Here is a 20,067-nt window from a genome sequence, read left to right as displayed (position 1 = left end):
CTCTTCATTTTCTGGTAGTGTATTCTTTATTTTTGCAATAACCAGGTAATCTTTTCTGGAAGGTTAGTCTGGTACAGAAGTCTGCATCAGAACAGAATACAGAGGTTGCACTTGTCATGACATAACCTGAACTGCTCCTCCATTACTTCATTAGTTGTCATTAAGAGGCTTAATACTGTTCTGTGCCTTGAAACTTCTTGAGAATGAAGAGGGTTGATTATCCTTGGTGATCAGAAGTAGCGTAAGAGCTGCTTGAAAGGGGGCATTTAAACTTCTTTTAATTGCTCAAATTCAACTGTTCTTAAATAGCAGTCACTACTGGATTCTCCCTTTCCTCAGCTTCAATCCTGCTTTCATTTTCACCACTAGAATGCTTTTCAGTGGAAAGGGTATGTGTTTCCATCTGTTTGTGTGGTGGTGTTCCACATTAGATGTGTCTGTGTCAAACAGCTCTGAGGTAGGGGAGAGTTTGGTACTTTGTGTTAATTTCTTCCTTTTCCTCCCATTTAAGGGAGTTAAAGCTGATGTTTCTTTGGTCCATCCTTTCTGCTCTGTGTTATAAGTCAACCTTTTTCTAAAATAGCTGTATCTGCTGTTCTGCCTGTCTGTGTTGCTCTTCTGCAGCATTTGAATTGGAGATTCAGTCCAAGAAATCATGCTGCCGTTTTGCCAGAAGCTGACACCAGTCATCTGGTAAAATTGCAATTCAGTATCAGTAAAAGCCATAATCTGGGGGAAATGCACCCCAAATGACTTCTCTGATTAGTGGACAGGAAAGAAACCGAGACAAAGAAGTCAGTTGGGTACTCCATAAATCACTTTGAGGTTTTCAGACCAAACATCTTAATGGCAGTGTTCTTGCTGCCAAATGCTGTTTTGCTTTTGCCTTCAGAATAGTTTGCATTAATAATGAGCAACTCTGGAAGTTATTTATGTATTGCTCCTGCGATACAGCGTCGCAGAGCAGCGCCGGGCTAGGTAGCAGACTGTGTGAGCGAGGTGGTAAAGCGGTTTAGTGTATCGTACTGCTAAGGCCTGTCAGTTTTCCTGTTGGAAACGCATCCCAGCCCCAGGGCTGTGCTCAGCAGTGTTGTCAGTGCTGAAGAAAAATTTATATTAAGGCTGTTCTGGCCATACCATGCTAGGCTGCATGTTAAGGCTGGTGGTTGTGAAATAAGTTTGCTCTGGAACTAGGCTGGGTTTAATCAGGAGTTTCATAATGTGTTTTGGGTGTATGTCACTCTGGGAGCAGAAATGGGGGAACAGCAGCAGCTTGTGTTTGTGTATATTCCCAAGGAGAGGCGGTCAGCTACCCTTGTCATGGTGGGTGCCCATGTGTTGCACGGTCTGCAGTTGTTGAAAGTGTCTGTTACATTTGTAATTCAAGACAAAGTGGCGATGCATCTACTATCTTCCTAGGAAGCTATTACAGTGAGTTATTATCCTCATAGTTAATTCCATTTGGATTTTTCCCATTTCAGCATTCAGTGGTTGGATTTTGCTTCTTGTCTGTTAGATAAAATCCCTGGACACCTAGATAGTTGGGAAGAAAGTAGTTGTTTCTGCATAGTAATCACATTGCCTGTTTTACTTTTGCCTGTTCCTTTTGTTGGTGCCTATAGTCTCACATGTGTTAATTCATTAGAGCTTTCCATGACACAGTAACATTCCAGCAGAGCTTAATCAAAGCAAGACTGGCAGTGTTATCCTTACTGCTCCTTGGACTCCTTCCCTATGATTGAAACACCTTGAGCTGCATAAAACCATCCCAAGCGGTTGTTGTTCTGGGCAGCTGGGGATGTCCCTGTCTGCAGTGCTGTACACTGACAGTAAAGACTTCTGTTACAGGTCTGGTTTGGGAGTAGAAAGGTATATGTAAGAAGTGGAACACAATGTTTAGTGCTGTGGAAATTTTGGGCTAGCTTGGGAAGGCATCACAACTACCACAGACCCATAAATGTGGGGAAGAGGGGTGAATTTGACCCCCAAATTATCCAAAGCTTTTCAGTTTTAAGGACTGCTTGGTCATCTGTTGCACCTGTGATCTTTTTGCAGAGAAGTTCTTTATTGCATGTGTATCTATTGTGAATTAAGAGCTAGGATGATTCTGTTTATACATTTCTAGCCTTTGCTTAATAAGTTGCTAAGTAATGCAACAGTGTTTTTAAATTTGAAGGGAGTATAACAAACTGCCTGACTTTTTCTAATCTGAGACTTCAGCCCACGTGCTTCTCAACTAATGTAACTAACGATACTCTGTTTATGTTGCTATAAGTGTGATCTAGTGTTTGCTTTTGGCAAGAGACTCTTCCTTGTTAGTATGCACAGAAGGCATGGTTTACATGAGACTGAAATATTAACAGATAGAAACCTGCTGTTCTAAATCGAGCAAACAAGTGTGCCTATGCTATGTTGCTAGCAGTAGTAGTACAGGCTCTAGTAATCTAATGGGGGGGGAGCGGGCAGAAGTAAAAAACCCAACAGGTATTCATAAATTATGCAAGGTACAATTTTTTTTTTTTATTTAGAGAGCTAAAAAATTGAATATAGGAACTCAACTAATGGTACAGATGTCCAAGCAGGAAGGATAAGACAATTTAGTTGGAAATTGTGTGCAGAGGTATTTTCAATGAGAAAATGGATACAGCTTACTATTAAAGATTTAAGTGGTGGCCTGTTTTGGTTTTAATAGTTGCTGGAAAACTTGTCACCCTTTGAATAACTCAAAGCTTGCTTTCTGCTTTCCTTTTTCTGAGGAAAAAGGGAGAGAAGCCTTTAATTTGTCACACATGATAGTTAACGTGTCATATTTTACAGCTTAATCCTTTAAAGAGTTGTTAGAGAAAAGACAAACCAGTGATCTTCTGTATAACAGTCATTATTAATATAGCTGCTATAAATAACATGATTATTTATATGAACACAGTAAGATCAGTCATAATACTGATCTCCTGCTGTGCATTGTTGCCTCCCATGATATCTTTCAAGGAATTTAAATGATTTTATTCTAAAATACATCCATTCACTCCTCTTGATGAAAACATAACAATGCAGAATTAAAAATGAGTAACTTTTGTAGTTATGCTGCTGGTATTGGCTTTCAGAGAGCTCAGAGATAGGGACAGAATTTATGATAGACAGGAATTCCCCATTGGTGTTAATAACTTGGCAGTCGGTTGGGCTGTGGCTTTGAGGAATCACAGAATCATAGGGATTGGTTGGAAGGGACCTCAAGAGATCATCGGGTCCAACCCCCCTGCCAAAGCAGCTCCCCAGCTCATATTGCACAGATAGGTGTCCAGACAGGTCTTGAATATCTCCAGAGAAGGAGACTCCACCACCTCCCTGGGCAGCCTGTCCCAGGACTCTGTCACCCTCACTGTGTAAAAGTTCTTCCGCATGTTGGTGCGGAACTTCCTGTGCTCCAACTTGCAGCCATTGCCCCTTGTCCTGTCTCCACAGACCACTGAAAAGAGGCTGGCTGTTTCCCAATACATCCCACACTTAATCAGATCCCCTCTTGGTTGTCTTTTCTCAAGGCTGAAGAGCCCCAGTTCTTCCAGCCTTTCCTGGGAGAGATGCTCCAGTCCTTTAATCATATTCACAGCCCTTCTCTGGACTCTCTCCAGGAGATCCCTGTCTTTTTCATAGCAGGGAGCCCAGAACTGGACACAATACTCCAGGTGGGGGCTGACCAAGGCAGAGTAGAGGGGGAGGATCACCTCCTTTGACCTGCTGGCCACACTGCTTTTAATGAACCCCAAGATCCTATTGGCTCTCTTAGCCACCAGGGCACACTGCTGGCTCATGGCCAACCTGTCATCCACCAAAAGAACCTGGAATTTTAATATTTTTTTAATACGGTTTTCTTACTAGTAGGTGATGGAGGCTGTCAATAATCTCCTCATGGGTTGCTTTGCATTTGCCTCTTACCTCCACCCCATCCTTACTACAGTATCTCACACCACTCATTTTCTGAAGTGTCAGGTTTTAAGGTTGAAACATAACTTTTGTGTAACATGCTATTCACTAATTGTTTGCTTATGATATTTTTCTGCTTTTTGAAACAAGGAAAATGCAGGCATTTTTTGACACTTCAAACACAAGAATTAAGGTGGTGAAACACTTCTGTGTTTACAGAAAAAAAAAGTCAGTGGTTTCCTTGCTTCCTGTTATGTGTTGATTGCTTTAATTTTGCCACTATGTCTCTATTAATACATTTTATAGCATGATTTTCTGTTCTAGAGCATTAAAAACTGCTGCAAAGTTAACTCAAATTGATTTCATTTTTTTTCCTCCCACTCTGCAATAAGTCTGAGTTAATATCTTCTGTGTAAACTTTTAGCCAGGTCAGCTCTTCTTGTGTGGAGAGTGCATGAGGAGGGGGAAAAAAGGGTGGTTTGGTTTCGAGCATTAAACTTGACATTCCTCTTGCTGTTGCAAAGAAAATCTGTGGGATTCATTTTAACTGTGATAAATCAACATTCTGTATCTGTGTGTGTCAAACCCACAGGGATGACTCTGTGTGTACCCTGCCTGTGCACAGCAAGGAAGCATCTTGCACCTTTTGTGGCTTTGCCTGCTCTCAGCATGCAGTTGCTGTCTGTGAGTGTTAACCAAACCTAGACCACGTCTGGGCTTTTACAGCAGAGTCTGAAAAGAGTTTCGTTCATCAGCTTCCTCATCCAGTACAGTGTTGTTTGTTGACATTATGACATGAAAAGTTGATGTTCTGTGATGGTGTTAAATGTTCACATATGGAGATCGTGTGGACATGCTATGGAAAAATAAATGTAAAGAGAAGAAATGATAGAGAAATAAAATGGAAGAGATTGTTCTTCCACGCTAATAGGACAAAGACCTGTTGAACAGAAAATCTTACCTTTGATTCAGCAGTTGAGTTTTAAGGAAAGTTTGGACATCTTCAGATGGAAATGTATGTATGAATATAGCTGGAGGTCAGAAAAATGCAATCTAAGTGCTGGGCTGTTGTTTTCTTAGTGATATATCTTAATCTATATGAAGTAATTAGACGTGATTGTATATATTTTATCGTAATGTAAAGAGTAGGTAGGTTGACTGCACATAGCTCAAGCTGTTTCTTCTAAACTTCCTCAAGGAAGGTCTATTAATCTCTCTCCTACTTCTGGTATTTTCTTATCATGCCACTCAGCCAAGTACTGCTAAATACATACAAATTCTTGTAGCAATTACTCATTTCCTAAACTGCTTTTTTATTCTCGGTCGCTAGTAGGTTTTGTGTGCTACTTTATATTTTATCCTATATTAAGGATTGTGTGGTAGGTCCTCCATACCCCTTTGTCTTTCCAGCCTGGAGGTAAAACAAAGTTTTCTTTTTAATGGCATCTGTGTGTTTGTCCCTGTAACTGATAGCAAGGGACTGTTTGTGCTCTTACTACACATGAACGGTCAGCTATTGTCTTTAAGTCTCTTCACTTTCTGCAGGGAGTGGATCAGAACAGAGGGAAGTGGAACTAGCGTTGTGAAGGGATTGAGAGATTGAGGCATGAGATTAGAGAGGCAGCTGTGTAAAGAGGTGGTCCCAGGAGAAAAAAGTAAATTTGGATGATGAAAGATGGAGAGGAGGAATAAGGTCTGTTGAAGCAGGATTGTGAGGTTAATAGATGCAGATGAACAGAAGAGAGAGACCATCTTACAGTAGCACATATATAGTGGGAAAACTGGAATAGTCTTTGTTCAGAAACATTTAGGAGAGGAGGTCAGGGAGCAAAGACTTAGTGAAAAGCCTCAGAAAGTAGATACAAAGTTGGGGCCAGATTACAGTAGGGAGGGTGATCATTAAAACTGGCCACACAGGAAGATTAGAGGCAGCTGGGTGTAATTACATTTGCACAGGAGACTGTAATTGTGGTACTTTTTTAAATTGAATGAATGCTAAATCTATTTTTTTGTGTGCTGTCAGATTTATGTTTGACATAAGTAATTAGAGGAACACTTTTTTAGCATTGGTTACTTTGACAAATTTGCACTGAATAAACAAAGTATCTAGAGAGAGTGCAAAGGGGAGCAGGATAATTTCTAATCCAACAGAAAAGATAGGTGAGCTACTCCACAAAGTGCTGGCAGAACTTTGCTGAGCAGGGTGATAGTAGAGCAGGAGCAGAGAATCTTTTTAGCTGCTAGTTTGTTGTGGAGCTTGGAGCAGTGAATAATGGTGTTGATGGAGAGATTTGAGGTGTGTATACATTTGGAATTAGTTGTTTATCATTCTTAGAAAAAGCATGCATATTTGTAGAGTGAGATGTGTTGTTGGTGATGTATTTTGTTTTGATGAAATGTTACTGAAAGTTTGTTAAGCTGTACGTTCAACTTGTTCTAACATTTTGTGCTAATGAAATACAGGTGGTTTATTTTCATCTTCTGTACTGTGTATTCAACACAGAATTTTAGGACTTGAGGAGTCCATTACTATCATCATGTTTGCCATCCTGTGTACCATAGCAAAATTACTCTCCTGTAACTTTTGTTTAAAGCTCATAACTGTAGTTTAAGTTGTGGTTTTATCTTGAATATCTTGTTTTTGCATGAGGAGAATTGTGCACTACCATAACCTGTAGAGGAAGGTAGTGGATTCTTCATTTGACGGTGTGTGGTTTCAGTTCCACTTATTGCATGTTGACTTTTTGTTTGTTTGTTGCTTTGCTATTGTTGAAGATCTTTCACATATATGAAGTAAGTAGCCGGTGTATTAAATGTTTAATCCAATACAGCATGTAGGTTGCTTGTTCGTAGTGTTTTACGTTGTTGGCAATCATAGCTGTGTCTGTCTTCTTTTTTCTGTAGAAGATGCTCCACAGTCTTTTTAGTGTCCATTACGTTACGTATTTCTACGAGCTTGATGCTGCACTTAATTCTCTCTGTATGCGTGTTTTTCAGATGGGTTAAACAGGCCTTTGGTGGCAGGTAGTGCCCCATTGGGAGGTGCCTTTAGGTGTTAGTTGGCATTTGGATGAAAGACACATGTTTAAAGTGCAGTTCCTGATTGTCCACATCTGCTCCCCCCTTGAATGAGTCACAGCAGAGCTGCCCGAGCCCCTTCAGGGTGAAACTAAGGCAGGAGATGTGCTCCAGCTGTGGGGGTCAGAGCTGCTCTGGCAATAGCAGCCCTTTCCCCTCCCCAAGCCTGTATCAGGGTGCTGGGGCTCAGTGGCACACTGAGTGGCCTGTTGCACTGCAGGGCTGGCTAATACAAGCCTAGCCTTCAGTTGTTAACGTGCCAGTGTAGATCTTTGGCAAAATGTGCTTGTCAGTAAGGTGCTTTTTTTTCGGAAGGTAGATCGGGGTGCTGGAATCGTAGGAGATCCTTGGCTGGATGCACCTTTTTAAACTTTGTTTACCCCAATTATAAATCAGTATTCAGTTTAATATCTCTCAGCTTTTTTAACTGGGTTATTTGTATTTGTATGTTAGGCAGGATTTAATAACCATCTACAGAAGTGTTTGTTTTTGTCTAGCTGTCTTTGTCCTCCAAGTCTGTAATCTCAAGATTTGTTCTAGAAGCATCCACTGCCCATAAACCATGTTGTAACTACTCTCTTTTCACTAATGGCTGTCCTGATCAGTATTAGCATGAAGTAGGTTAGTATCCAAGCCAGTCTAACTTTCTAATTTCAAAGTTAATTCTTTAAAACCTTTTCATGCTCTGCTATGCTTGGTTAAAAAACCATCCACCCCCACCAGCTGCCCCTGCCTCATGCCCTTTTCTTTTTTCATTTACAATTTTGAGTGATAAAAAAGGAATAATAAAAAAACAGTACTTATGGAGATTTCCAGATTTTTCCCATAGTTACATGTTTTCATATATGTTAATATTAAATAACTGTAATATCTACTAGAGGGACAGAGGTATTTCAGCTCTAAAGCAAGAAGAGAAGTGGTTGTCCTTCAGACACACTACAGAATGAAGCCTATTGTGGCAGATAAACCTGAGGAGCTTTCTCTGTGGTTTCCCAGTGTTGCTTGGTATTTCTTCGAGATGGTTTTGAGCAGCTGTTGTTCTGGGTTACTTTTATAATCTTCAGTGCAAATTTAATGGATAAAACCAAGAATTGCACTTAACCAGCATTTAATCTTCAATATAGAAGGGGGCAATTCATTTATCAGCTCTGAATTTACAGCTGGATCAGTCCAGGGACTTCCATTTTCCTTAGGGATTCCTTGTGTTTTGCTTTTCCATGGGACTGGCTGCAGGTGTTACAAAACTTACTTGGGAGTAGCCAAGTTAGACTTGTTGACCAGGTTTAATCAGTTTTGCATATTTATGCAAAGTGTTGCCACTGCACTGCCATGTTTTTGTGTCTATCTGAAAAACTCTCTTTGGGGACTGAGGTGGGTGGGAGAGCAACAGCTTTCATCTACTGATCTACAGGGGTTCAGCTGACTTGAGTCATTTTGGGCTGAGGGCATGTAGAAACAAGGTGCTGTACTAGCTGGAAACATGGCATTTGAGTTCCCTGGTCGTCGATTTGTAAATACACTGCTTCCTGCATAATAATAATCCTGTCTTATTCCTTATCTACCCTCAGTATAGAAACGATTGTATCTTGTGTATTAGCTGACAGTAGTTAATTCTGAAAGCACTTACGTGACAGAAGGCAGCTTTAATGTTTCAAATCTCTCAGATAATGTACATCCATCTGTTCTTCAGCAAATGCAGCACCTCTTTGCATATTGATGATTCCTGATGTAGCACTGCTTGTAATTAAATTTTGATAATGCATTTTACAGGCTTCTGGTAAAACCAAGTTGACTTTATGCAAAAACAGAGTAAAACTGAAATCACTTATGACTGAAGTTAATTCTGTGAATTGATGGTCACTGCAAAATGTAGGAATAATTAGAAAAATATAATAGAACTAGAACATGTTCTTTTTTTAATTGGTTGGAATTTCATTTGGGTATTTTAGCAGTAACAATAGTGTTACTTTCGTCACCTAAGCATTTAGCAGAATCATGCATTTTATTACTTGGGTGTTTAAAAGCTGTTTTTTCATGTTGGTTGCTTATACAAATTGAAAGTATATAACAAATTACTGAAACGAATGCAGCATTAACAGTTTTATTAAGCCCTAAACCAGCGATTGATGTATATATTTAAAATAATACTTTTGAGAAAATTGAAAAAATGTGATTAAAACCTTTAAGCTTCATTCATGGCTATTTAAAGAGTCATTTGTGATGGAAACTACAATTGGTAGATTGTGAAGATGCAAATCTATTGCTTGGTCTTTTAAATTAATTTTTTTATTACCTATTTTTACATTACATAATGCTTTAAAAAAATCCACATCTTTTCTCTTTTTGTAAGAAAATAAGATGTAGTGTTTTCATGTTTATAATACCCAAACTGTGTAGGAAGCCTGACAAACAAGTTGCACTAACCTCAGACTATATGCAAGCAAATTTGACACTTGATGAAATGGAATTATTAAAGATCACTCCGATGTGCTAAGGTTTCTGGGCTTTGGGGGAAAATGTTAAGTGAAAACATTTCTCTTGGATGCCATGAAGAGCGCAGTCTTTCTCAAGTGCTATTTACTATATATAGAAAAATTAAACACATTCACTTCCAATGCTCTTTGCAATCGAGGCTGGAGTCATTAGCTTCTGGTTTGGGTCATATGCACCCTAGTGCCCTAATGCTTTTTTTCCACTGGTAAAAGTGTGAGTCAGCACAGCCTCTGCTCTTCTATCATGTCCTTCCTTTGACGTGTGGAGTTTAATTGTCTTTTAGTATTAGCTTCTCATTCATTAGTTGGAGCTAATTGCTAGTGGACACTTGGTTTGGAACACACATTTCAGCTTTTGAGCTCAGAAGGTTTTATTTGGTCAATTGTCATCTGGATAGATAATGTGAAAACTCGAGAACCTCATCTTTGGGATGTAAATAATGTTTCCCTGAGGAAGACGGCACAAGTTAGCAGTCTCATCTATGAACTCATCTCAGTGAAAGGCTTGAAAAACCTTGGTAAATGTGTTTCTGTGGCTTTTATGGTACAATACAATGAAAATTATTTAGAGCTATGGTTTCTGGTACTTTCTTCCCTCCTCACCAATAAGATAAATGTTTTGACAACTGTAATGGACCAAAGTTTGGGTTTATCTGTTCTACATTTCCATCATCCAAGGCTCTAGGGTTTTTTGATTTTTGTTTTTTTAACTAGGGGATATAGAGGACTTCCTAAAAAATAAGAGGACAGGGGTGGGAGAAGTATCTTCAGGAATATCTTCGTGTACTGAAGTGCACACAGAAGCGTACATCCTTCACTGCTCCTACTCTAAGGTGACTGGGCAGTCCTGGTCCCTTCCATTATTGTATTGTGCTTTCTGAACCTCTTTCTCACAGCGTAGCTTACTGAGTGGTGTGGTCCATGAACAATAGACAGTGGTCCTATACACAATGAAAATGTTATTTTTTTTTTGTACATGTTTTCTTGTACAGCCTGTGAATCTGACTACTTATTGAGTTCATCTCTGACTTTATCTACTCAACACATTACTTGAACCTTGAGGAACTGGAGTCAGGTTGTACCAGCTTAGAAGGATTGTAAACCTGGAAATCTAATACTAAATTTCAGATCTCGCTGCGCTATGTTGTATCCCTCTGTTCTCATACATTGCTTGTATGCACTTTTGTAGGCAAACGTGTGGATAATTTGGAAATTGTATAAGTATTTTTCAATTTTTATTAATATGGATCCTGTGATTCTATGATCTAAATTTGTCAATTTTTTAACTTCTTAGTCTCAAAAATTCTTGGAGTTTCTTGGAGTTTGGAGAGCTTTAGTGCTGTGAGGGATGTTTGACAGGCAAGGTGTGTGCTGTTTCTGGGCAGCACAAGCTGCCTAGTGGTGTCTGCTTTTGACCACTTGGCATCCCTGTTGCCAATTTATAACTCGGAAGTGATAAGGCTGTATTATTAAGTGCATGTTCACTTTCTCATTTATCTAAAAGAAAATCATAGTAACAAGAAATGGAACTTTCAATTATAACTGAAGATGTGCCTATTCCTAAGGCATAAGACCAAAAGCAACTCACTGTTGGTGAGTAATATATAAAGTCTGCAATCAAAATTGCAGGGAAAATATAATGATATTTGAAAATTATCTTTGTCCAGTTTTTAGCAAGTAGTATCACTGACTTGGATCTTCTGTTAATGTGAATGCTAATGGTTCTTGTGGATTCTCTAGGTGGTCAGGTAGTTCTTCTGAATGTTGCAGAATTTCGTGGTCATAGAGCTCATGATCGGAACAAAAAAAAAGAAATAACTTGCTGCCCAGTTGTCTGCAGTCTGTTTGGGTTCTTCCACTTGAGTGTCAAGTAGAAATTATTCCTTGTTTCTCAGAATTTGAAGTTGTCAGGAGTAATAATACAATGAAGTTTTAATGCTCTATCTAATAAAAGATGTAACTTCTTTAATTTCCTGCTTTTTCTTTTTTTTGTCTCCTTAGAATGTGAAAGCTTTTGCATCTTCAGATAGCCTAGCCAAGGTCCAAGAAGTAGCAAGCTGGCTTTTGGAAATGAATCAGGAACTGCTCTCTGTGGGCAGCAAGAGGCGACGAACTGGTGGATCTCTTCGAGGTAATGCTTCCTCAAGCCAAGTAGATGAGGAGCAGATGAATCGGGTCGTAGAAGAGGAGGAGCAGCAGCAAAGACGACAACAAGAGGAGCAGCACATAGGAAGGAATGGGGAGATAGGAGGAGAAGAACCTGGATTTGATGACAGGCATGAGTCTCAGCAGGAACAGTTAGAAGAAAATAACAATAGACTTATTACAGTGGATGAAGAGTCCACTTGTAACCAGGAGGAAGATGATGATGAACATGCTGGTGATCAAGAGGAGGAGGTGGAAGAGGAGGAGGAAATGGACCAGGAGAGTGATGATTTTGATCAGTCTGACGATAGCAGTAGAGAAGATGAACACACTAACAGTAACAGTGTCTCAAATTCCAATAGCCTCATGGACTTGCCCATTCACCAGTCATCGCCATTCTACGTCAAGACAAAGGTGCGAAACTATTTTTCTTTTAGTGCTTTTAATCCCTGTTAACTCTGAATTTTGGAAAATAATTTGCATATTTAACTGAAACTAAGGTTTTACAACGAGGCAAAGATTTTATTTCCTAAAGAGGTCATTATGAAGAATTTATGCAGTTCACACAAATGATACTGTTTTACCTGTTAATAATCAAATTATTTGCATGCATTTCACATGAACGAATACTCCTATATATTTTAAGGAATAGAGCTCTGATGACTATGGTCAGAGGAAGAAGGTGCTTCTTTATTGTTTTACATACATTTAATAAGATCCTCCAGGCACTGTTTGTGGTACTGTCCTTCTCAAAGGAGGCAAGAAGGAAGGTAAGCAATTGTGCATGTGTGGTGTTCTCTGGGAATATCCAGTTCATTTAGATAAAAGCATTGTAATGAAAAAATAGGGTGAAATATTACAGGAAACATAGAGTTCTGGCCAGCTTATAGTGCGTTCTTTGGTAAGATAATACAAATTTATAAAAAACGTGAGTTATCCAGTCATGCAGTTACAAAATCATTACAGAATGTCATGTGGTATCCTGCTTGTAATGTCCGTGTAAACTGTGTGCGGTGATTGTTGAGAACTGATTTGCAATTAAGAATTTGGAAGTAAATATTTGTATTTTTATTGTTACTTACATAATCTGAAATTCTAGATTAAAAAAAAAGCTTCTGAAGTATTAGCTCCATCATACATTAATAGTTCTCCAGATTTTTCTAGTCCTTCAGGAAGGAGGAGTTGTGTTAATTCTTAGCAGCAGCAAAAACTGAAAGAGTTATGAAAGGGGTGATACCAACCAATAAACAAGAGGACCAGACAAATGTTCTTGTGGAATAGTGTTGTTTCTAAGCCTATGTACCAGTTTCTTTTTCTTAATAGAACATCTAGCCTTCTCTGACTTTTCAAAAAAGGAAAATGGTGAAGCCTCCTCAAATTTATTCTGTGTACATTTAAAAAAACTTCAAACCAGACAACCTGATGTAAAACAAACACACAAAAAAATCACTTAACATAAATTGACAGCATTCCTGTGTGTTTGAGTATGAACATGAGTGTGTAGATATGGACAGTCAGTCTTTAAGATGCACTAGAACAAGTAAATGTGATGAATATTTGCTTCTGGAAGCTGCAGAAATATGGGGCTTTTTTTGTAATAGTGATCAGTACGTAATTTGCTCATGTATTTAAAGCATCTCAACTAACATATTTGATTTTTGAAAAGCCGTAATGTTTTCACCTGACTTTTGGTACAGTGATTTTCTACTGATAATTTCACAGTTCAGGGTACTGAAGTGTATGCTTTCTAATTTGGAATGAAATACTGATGGCATATTTAATGTCATTCAGTTGGGTTTTTACAACTCAAATTCTTGTCTTTATTCCAATGCCTTGGTTTTCCCAGCTTTAGTTTGACTTATTGAGTAGCATATAACAACTGGCATCCAGCATGGACTTGATTTTTAATGTAGGAAATGCTTCAAAAATACATTTTTAAGTCTCTGGATTGGAAACTTTTAAGTTCTTTGTAAATAGCCATACTTGTGTTATATACTGGGCAGAGTACAGTTTTCATTGGTCAGTTCCAAACCTTTATCATCTCCAATAAGGAATGTGGTGTTTTCTTGAAATGTTTTTTTAAATGTGTTTGACATAAACTGAAGCAAGCTGCTTTATCCTGAAGGAAGCTGTCTGAAAGATTTTTGTATGGAGGCAAATTTTCTGTGTGGTCTGATAGATGCTTTCCATATTGTTTCTGTGCAGGACTGACCACTTCAGTCTGTGCTCTGTGCCCAGGCTCTGCTCCTGCAAGAACTGTTGGAGGTCTAGATAGTGTATTTGGGAGCTGCTCCTGAGTCACAGTGTGCCTTCAGGTAGTTTTAGCAGTCTACCTGAAGGATCAGCACAGGTTGGAAAACTGCTTGTGCCACTGTTCTAGGTCACAGTTGCACGTTAAGACTGTCATAATACAACACTAATGTGTCCAATTCATTAATAAACCAACATTTAACAAGAGAAACACAATTTCTGTTAAGAAATACTTTAGAAATATAGCTGTGCTGGAGCATGAATGAATTACCAGTAATTAATACAGTAATTAATATGCTGCTTTTTGAGAAGAAGAAGAGGTGTTTGTAGTCTGATCAGCTATATTTACTAGTGATTTCTGGTTCTACCTGTTGAAGATGGACTCATCCTAGGAGACTGAAACCCCATAGACTTATTTTTAGCTTTTCAGATATGCTTCTCAGTATTTGTAGTCTAGCATGGTTCTCATACCTCTGGCTGAATTATGTGCTCCCTTGCTGTGTGCCCCTGTGAAACTTGATTTGCACCAGCAGTATCGGCTGTGAACCCGCTACTACCTGTTTGTGTGTCAGATGTAAACCTGGCTCCTCAGAGGCATCCCTTCCTGAGCCAACATAGTTGCTAGCTTCATCTGGTTGTGCGTGGCAATACTGGCAACACACAACTTCTGTCACTGCTGAATACAAAGAGCTAATGGCAAGACTGAGTAAAATAGCAAGTGCTGCTGCTGTAGGTGTTGTGGTACAGCTCATAGCAACTTTTTGATGTCTCTGTTCTTTGTCTTTATACTTTACCTCATAAACTATTTGCTTATTGGTCTGCAAGATCCTGTGCGGTTAAGGAAGGAAATGGCAGGGTTCCCACATAACACAGCAATGTATCCTGCTTGTGTTGCTGCCTGTCACCTGGATGTCCACTTGACAGCAGCACCAGAAGCATAAACCCCATTGTATTTATATATATTAATGGTTTAGGTAATGGTTACATAATATACATATAATTATATATAAATATTTGCCTTATACTACTGTCCCATGGAAATAACTGAGATAATTGTTGCCATAATGTTGGGGAAATGTTACAACTAAAGGGCATGTGCAGTTGAAATGAGAAGGCTACTTGTTCAGGAGGGTCTTTGTTGCATTCACCAGCAATACGCAGGAATATGGACGGTTCCTTGTGGTTACCTGTTCTGATTTCCTGCACGAAACGTAAGGCTGCTGTGTGTCACCTTCTGTGCAAGTAAAAGCTTGTTTTTAGAAAATCTCTACCATTTGAAAACAGGAAACAGTACAGCAAGGCAAATCTGTTTCAAGCCTGGGCTAATACTTTGTTATTTATCATCAGTGTTTAAACTTCTGTACGTTTACTTTACCTGTCTTCTTCCTCTTATCTGTCTTTTTTTTGACCACTACAATTTATTATTTTCATGTTGTACTGAAGAATTGTTGAAAAAGCAGGGTTATTCTGCATACATAAAGCAGCCAAGTTTACTTCTGAAATATGTATTAAATAATAGGGCCACTGCTTTCATTGGGCCTATTTGTCTGTTTTTTTGTTCTTGTCATGATACTTTCCTGAACAGTCTTTCTGACTTTTGAACATCCATCTTAAATTGTAGATGCCAGAACTGAGATTAAACCTGCAGTTGCAACTGTGCTAATGACAATTAAAATTCATTCATGCCATGCCATGTATTTAACCATTCATATAACAAATGATTCCATAAACACTTTTAACTGCAGCATTGCATTGGGATTTCATGTTTGAATGACTTGTCTGACATGCTGCAAGCCTTTTTTCAGAGAGACTTCTGCTCTCTTAAGTATGGCCTGGGTACCTCATCAGATCCTTTACTGTTTGTTAATTTTTACTCCAGCTGATCTGATCCTTTAGCCTGGAGAAGAGAAGACTGGGGGATCTAAGGAGGTACATGTAGTGGGCTGACAGGAAAGCTGGAAAGGGACTGTTTACAAGGGCTTGTAGTAATAGCACAAGGGGTAATGGCCTTAAGTCAAAGGTGTGTAGATTTAGATTAGATAGTAGGAAGAAGGTCTTCGCTCTGGGAGTGGCGAGGCACTGGAAGAGAAGCTGTGGTTGGCCCCTCCCCAGCAGTGTTCAAGGCCAGGTTGGATGGGGCTTTGGGCACCCTGATCTAGTGGAGGGTGTCCCTGCCCGTGGCAGGGGGTTGGAACTAGGTGGTCTTTGAGGTCCCTTCCAACCCAAACCTTTCTATGATCCTGTCAAATGTTATGTCTGTAATATACAGATATTATACATGTATAGCAACATGTGCTTGATACTGATTCTTCACTGATTGCATCCTATTTGTGACATCCGTTTCCAGTGCTCTGTGATGATTTGTATTCCCTTAGGACTGGTTGTGTAACAATTAACCACAACATAAGCAAACAAATACATTTGTAGTACATCTTCATAGCAACTGCCCTCAAATGCTTTTATCCCTTAGTATGTGTGGGGATTCTGTAGCACTGCAACAACATATTACTGGTAGTCATCATTGCTGGAAAATAGTTCATGTAAATTAACATTCTTGCGTATTGCAGATTTAAATTGTTTGTCTACCTGTGTTCATACTCTTGAAATTGTATTATTAACAAACTTATCATACCAGCAATATTTCGTTGTCATCAAAACATGCTGGTTATCACCTGTCCTAAACACCAGTTGTTATGGAAAAATTGGTATCAATGTTGTTAATCTTATTCCATGTAAAACATTGCATTATTTTCTCTTGGACTGACACCTGGGTTTCAGCCTATACTTACTCAGGTTGCATGTTGTTTCCTTTTCTATTTTTTTCTATATATTGTTAAGTAAGTTTGTGAGATTTTGGAAATATTTTGATCTATATCTTAAAAATAATTTTGGTCATATGTATAATCTCTTAACTACTTCCATTTTTTATGTGTCTTTGCTTAGTTATTTCTGCAACCCCCAGTATCATAGTTTTTAAATATTGCATAGAATCACAGATTGACAGGGGTCGGAAGGGACCTCTGGAGACGTGCTGGTCCAACCCCCCTGGCAGAGCAGGGTCACCTAGACTCAGTTGCACAGAACAGCATCCAGGTGGGTTCTGAATATCCCTAGAGAGGGAGACTCCACAGCCTGTGCCAGTACTGTGTCACCCTCACAGTAAAGTTTTTCTCATATTCAGGTGGAACTTCTTGTGCTCCAGTTTGTGCCTGTTGCTCCTTGTCTCGCACCACTGAGAAGTGTCTGGCCCTATCTTACTGACACCCACCCTTTTAGATATTTATAAGTACTTACCAGTTCCCCTCTCAGTCTTCTTTTCTCTAGGCTGAACAGACACAGCGCTCTCAGACTTCCTCCATAAGGGAGATCCTCCAGTCCCTTCATCATGGTCATGATTATCTTCATAATCATTAATGACTGTCATCTCTGATGTACTTAAATCTTCTGTTTTTAATTGAGGGCTTCAGTTTCCATCAAGATTAGTTGTTTTTCTTTAACTGCTGTGATTTTTTTCTTATTTGGAGGAGTATTGGCTTCTTGATTATCTTTGGAATTGTTTTAAACAGTTAAAATAATTTACAGTTGCATTCAGCTGTGGTTTGAATGTGACGTATTTTGGGGAAGAGGGAAGACAGTCACCATCACTTATACCCAAGCCATAATGAATTTAACGTTGTTCTATTAGCTTTTCTTTCTCTAAAATTCTACATTACATATTATTTTTAATAATAATTAAATGTGTCTAATGTTGAAGCTACCACAGTTAGGAAACTGTCACTTAAAAAAAATGAAACCCATGAGCTCCTGAGAAGTGTTAGCTACATTTGAGTGTTGTCACAGGTTTCCATGAGTCGGCAAAATAACAATTTCATGTTAGACCAGCAGGTGTGAGATATCCAGAGACAGATGTATACGAGCTATAGGTCATGCTGTGATATCAAGGCTTGTTTCCTTTCTTACTCCTGCTTGCATGATTGACATGGTTCTCTGGCAAATGAGGAGAAGAATCTGAAGCTTATACAGAAACTGGAAGATGCAATTTACTGTGTCCATGGCAAAAAGTTGTATTGTATGTGTAGGAAACAGTTGTTGAGAGGTTATGAAAATGGCAGCCCTCTTTCCATCTTAGAGTATGCCTCTCACTTTAGGCAGGTGCTGTCTTTCTTTTCATGCCATTGTCTCCCATTTGAGGTGGGATCCCAAGAGCCATTTCATATTTCTCTACAAACTGTGTTTTGAGGGGAGAATGCACCAGAAGGCACAGCAGGTATTTTTATGTATTCTGTAAAAAACTGGATTTTAAAATCCAAGTAAGCGAGTAGAGCAGGAAGATTGCTGGCTGATGCATGGCCATTGTTCTTCTGGCTTTCAGGAAGCACATTTGTCTGCTTTGCTTGTCTGGAGGGGTATCTGAAGGGGTGTTTGAGCCCATCTATGGGAGATGCCTAGTCCTTTGAGACTGTTTGAATTGTGGTGGTGACTCATCATAAGTGGTCTGGCATTCTGCATGCAGAACCCTCCCATTACCTTGTAGAGTTAGTGTCCTCTTCAAATGCAGGTTTGCCTGTTGCAGGATCTACAACCATGAAAAACACCTTGCAGGTGTCATATTTCAGCATTTGCTTCATTATTAAAGGTTAATAAGATGATTTTTTAATATATGCCTTTCTTATGTAATTGATGTTACATATAACAATGCTATAGCCTAAGGAACAGCTTAATCTTCTTGTAGAAGTGGCATGTGTTGATTGCTGCATCCTTTGAGTCTGGGTGCCATGCTGTCTGTGAGGCGGTAAGTCACTTGGCAGGTGTGTGTAAGTAATGGTGCTGTTACAAGGGTGCTTTTTCTTGGTTGTTCATTGACCTTAGAAAGTGGAGGGGGTGAAAGAGAACAAATTACCTGGTATGAATGACTTTGGAGCTCGAGGAAATCTAAAGCTACGTCACACATGTAGCTCAGACTGGGACAGAATTTTTTACTGAAAGACACTTGGTCCAAACTGGTATGTAGAGCCACAGAGTTATAAATCAGTGATTTTTGCTTTGTGTGGAAGATTAGCATTAATTTTTAAAACTAAAGAAAACTAAGATTGCACTGGGCAGTTTGTGCAAATGTGATGTGAAGAAGGACTCCTGTATGACAGTCTGCACAGAAGGATAAGAGACTAAAAGCTTTGTGGGGATGGGGAAATAAATGATGTTGAGAGAGACAATGATCCATGGAAGTAGCATTTTGTTTTGTGTAGAGGTAGCACATGTGGTTACGAGAAGGTGGGAATATACTGTCTGCAGGGGGGGTGGTGGCTTTGTAAAGTGTACGGTAATATTGTTCTGCTCTGAGCAGCAGAGGGGGCTGCAGCTGCTTTGCTGCAGCTGCTTTGCTGCAGCCTCATAGAGGCTTGTGCTGTGTTGCCTTGCAAAGGTTTTTCCTGCTCTTGTAGTTAAAAACTTGAAGCATGTTTAAGTGTAGGGAATAAGTAGAACTGGAACAAAAAGACGTAATATTTTTTTATTTGTGAAAGAAAGCTGTTTCCAATATATAAAATGATGTAGGAATAATTCTTTTTAAAAAAATAAGTATTAAACGTTTTGAGATGGCTTGTCTGATAAGAGTGCCATGTATAGTTCTCTGTTCTGAGTGCACATGAGAGAGGGGGGAAACTTCAGACTACAAAAAGATACCCTTTATTTCATCTTTATTTCATCTTTATTTTTTACTGGGATCACACAGAGGATATGTGATTCTTCATGCCTTTCATCTCCTGAGTGGTCTAACAGATAATGCTTTAAAGAGTTTTTAAGCTAAGTAATAATTCAGTTGAAGCTGTATCGAAAAGGATACATGTTAGGAATAGCTCTGATTATATTGCATTTTATTTATTATGCTTTACAATTTTTTTCCTTTTGCTTCTCCCTGGGATTCTCCTTTTTAAAGCTTCTTTCACATCACTCTATAAAAGCTTAGGAAATAGCAAATTTTCTGTTGCCTTGGTTATTCTGAACTGCATCACTAAAGTGCAATGAGTTAAGTAAATGGCTTAGAATAAACAGTAATAAATGGTCTTTACAACTGCCAGTCAGAATTACTTTTGCATTACCGTGACAGTTTAGTTACTTTGGAGGAAGTTTAGCTGTTTTTAAAAAAACCAAAACTTTTTTAAACTCTTCTGATACAGAGCAT

The 20,067-nt window shown here is 38.9% G+C and overlaps 1 protein-coding gene across 1 annotated transcript in view; it reads left to right on the top strand.

Annotated features, from left to right (window-relative positions):
• Positions 1-20,067, top strand: part of FBXW7 (F-box and WD repeat domain containing 7) — a 184,698-nt gene that overhangs the window by 71,325 nt on the left and 93,306 nt on the right. The window contains exon 2 of the mRNA XM_084263309.1: positions 11,493-12,050. Coding sequence (XP_084119435.1) covers positions 11,562-12,050 — 489 coding nt within the window. The 5' untranslated portion in view covers positions 11,493-11,561. The remainder of the gene's footprint in view (positions 1-11,492; positions 12,051-20,067) is intronic.

This window comes from Gallinula chloropus, assembly GCF_964237585.1.
Source record: "Gallinula chloropus genome assembly, chromosome: 4".
Taxonomy (NCBI): Eukaryota; Metazoa; Chordata; class Aves; order Gruiformes; family Rallidae; genus Gallinula; species Gallinula chloropus.
Note: the sequence above shows the minus strand (reverse complement) of the source record. Positions and strands in the feature narration are given on the sequence as shown.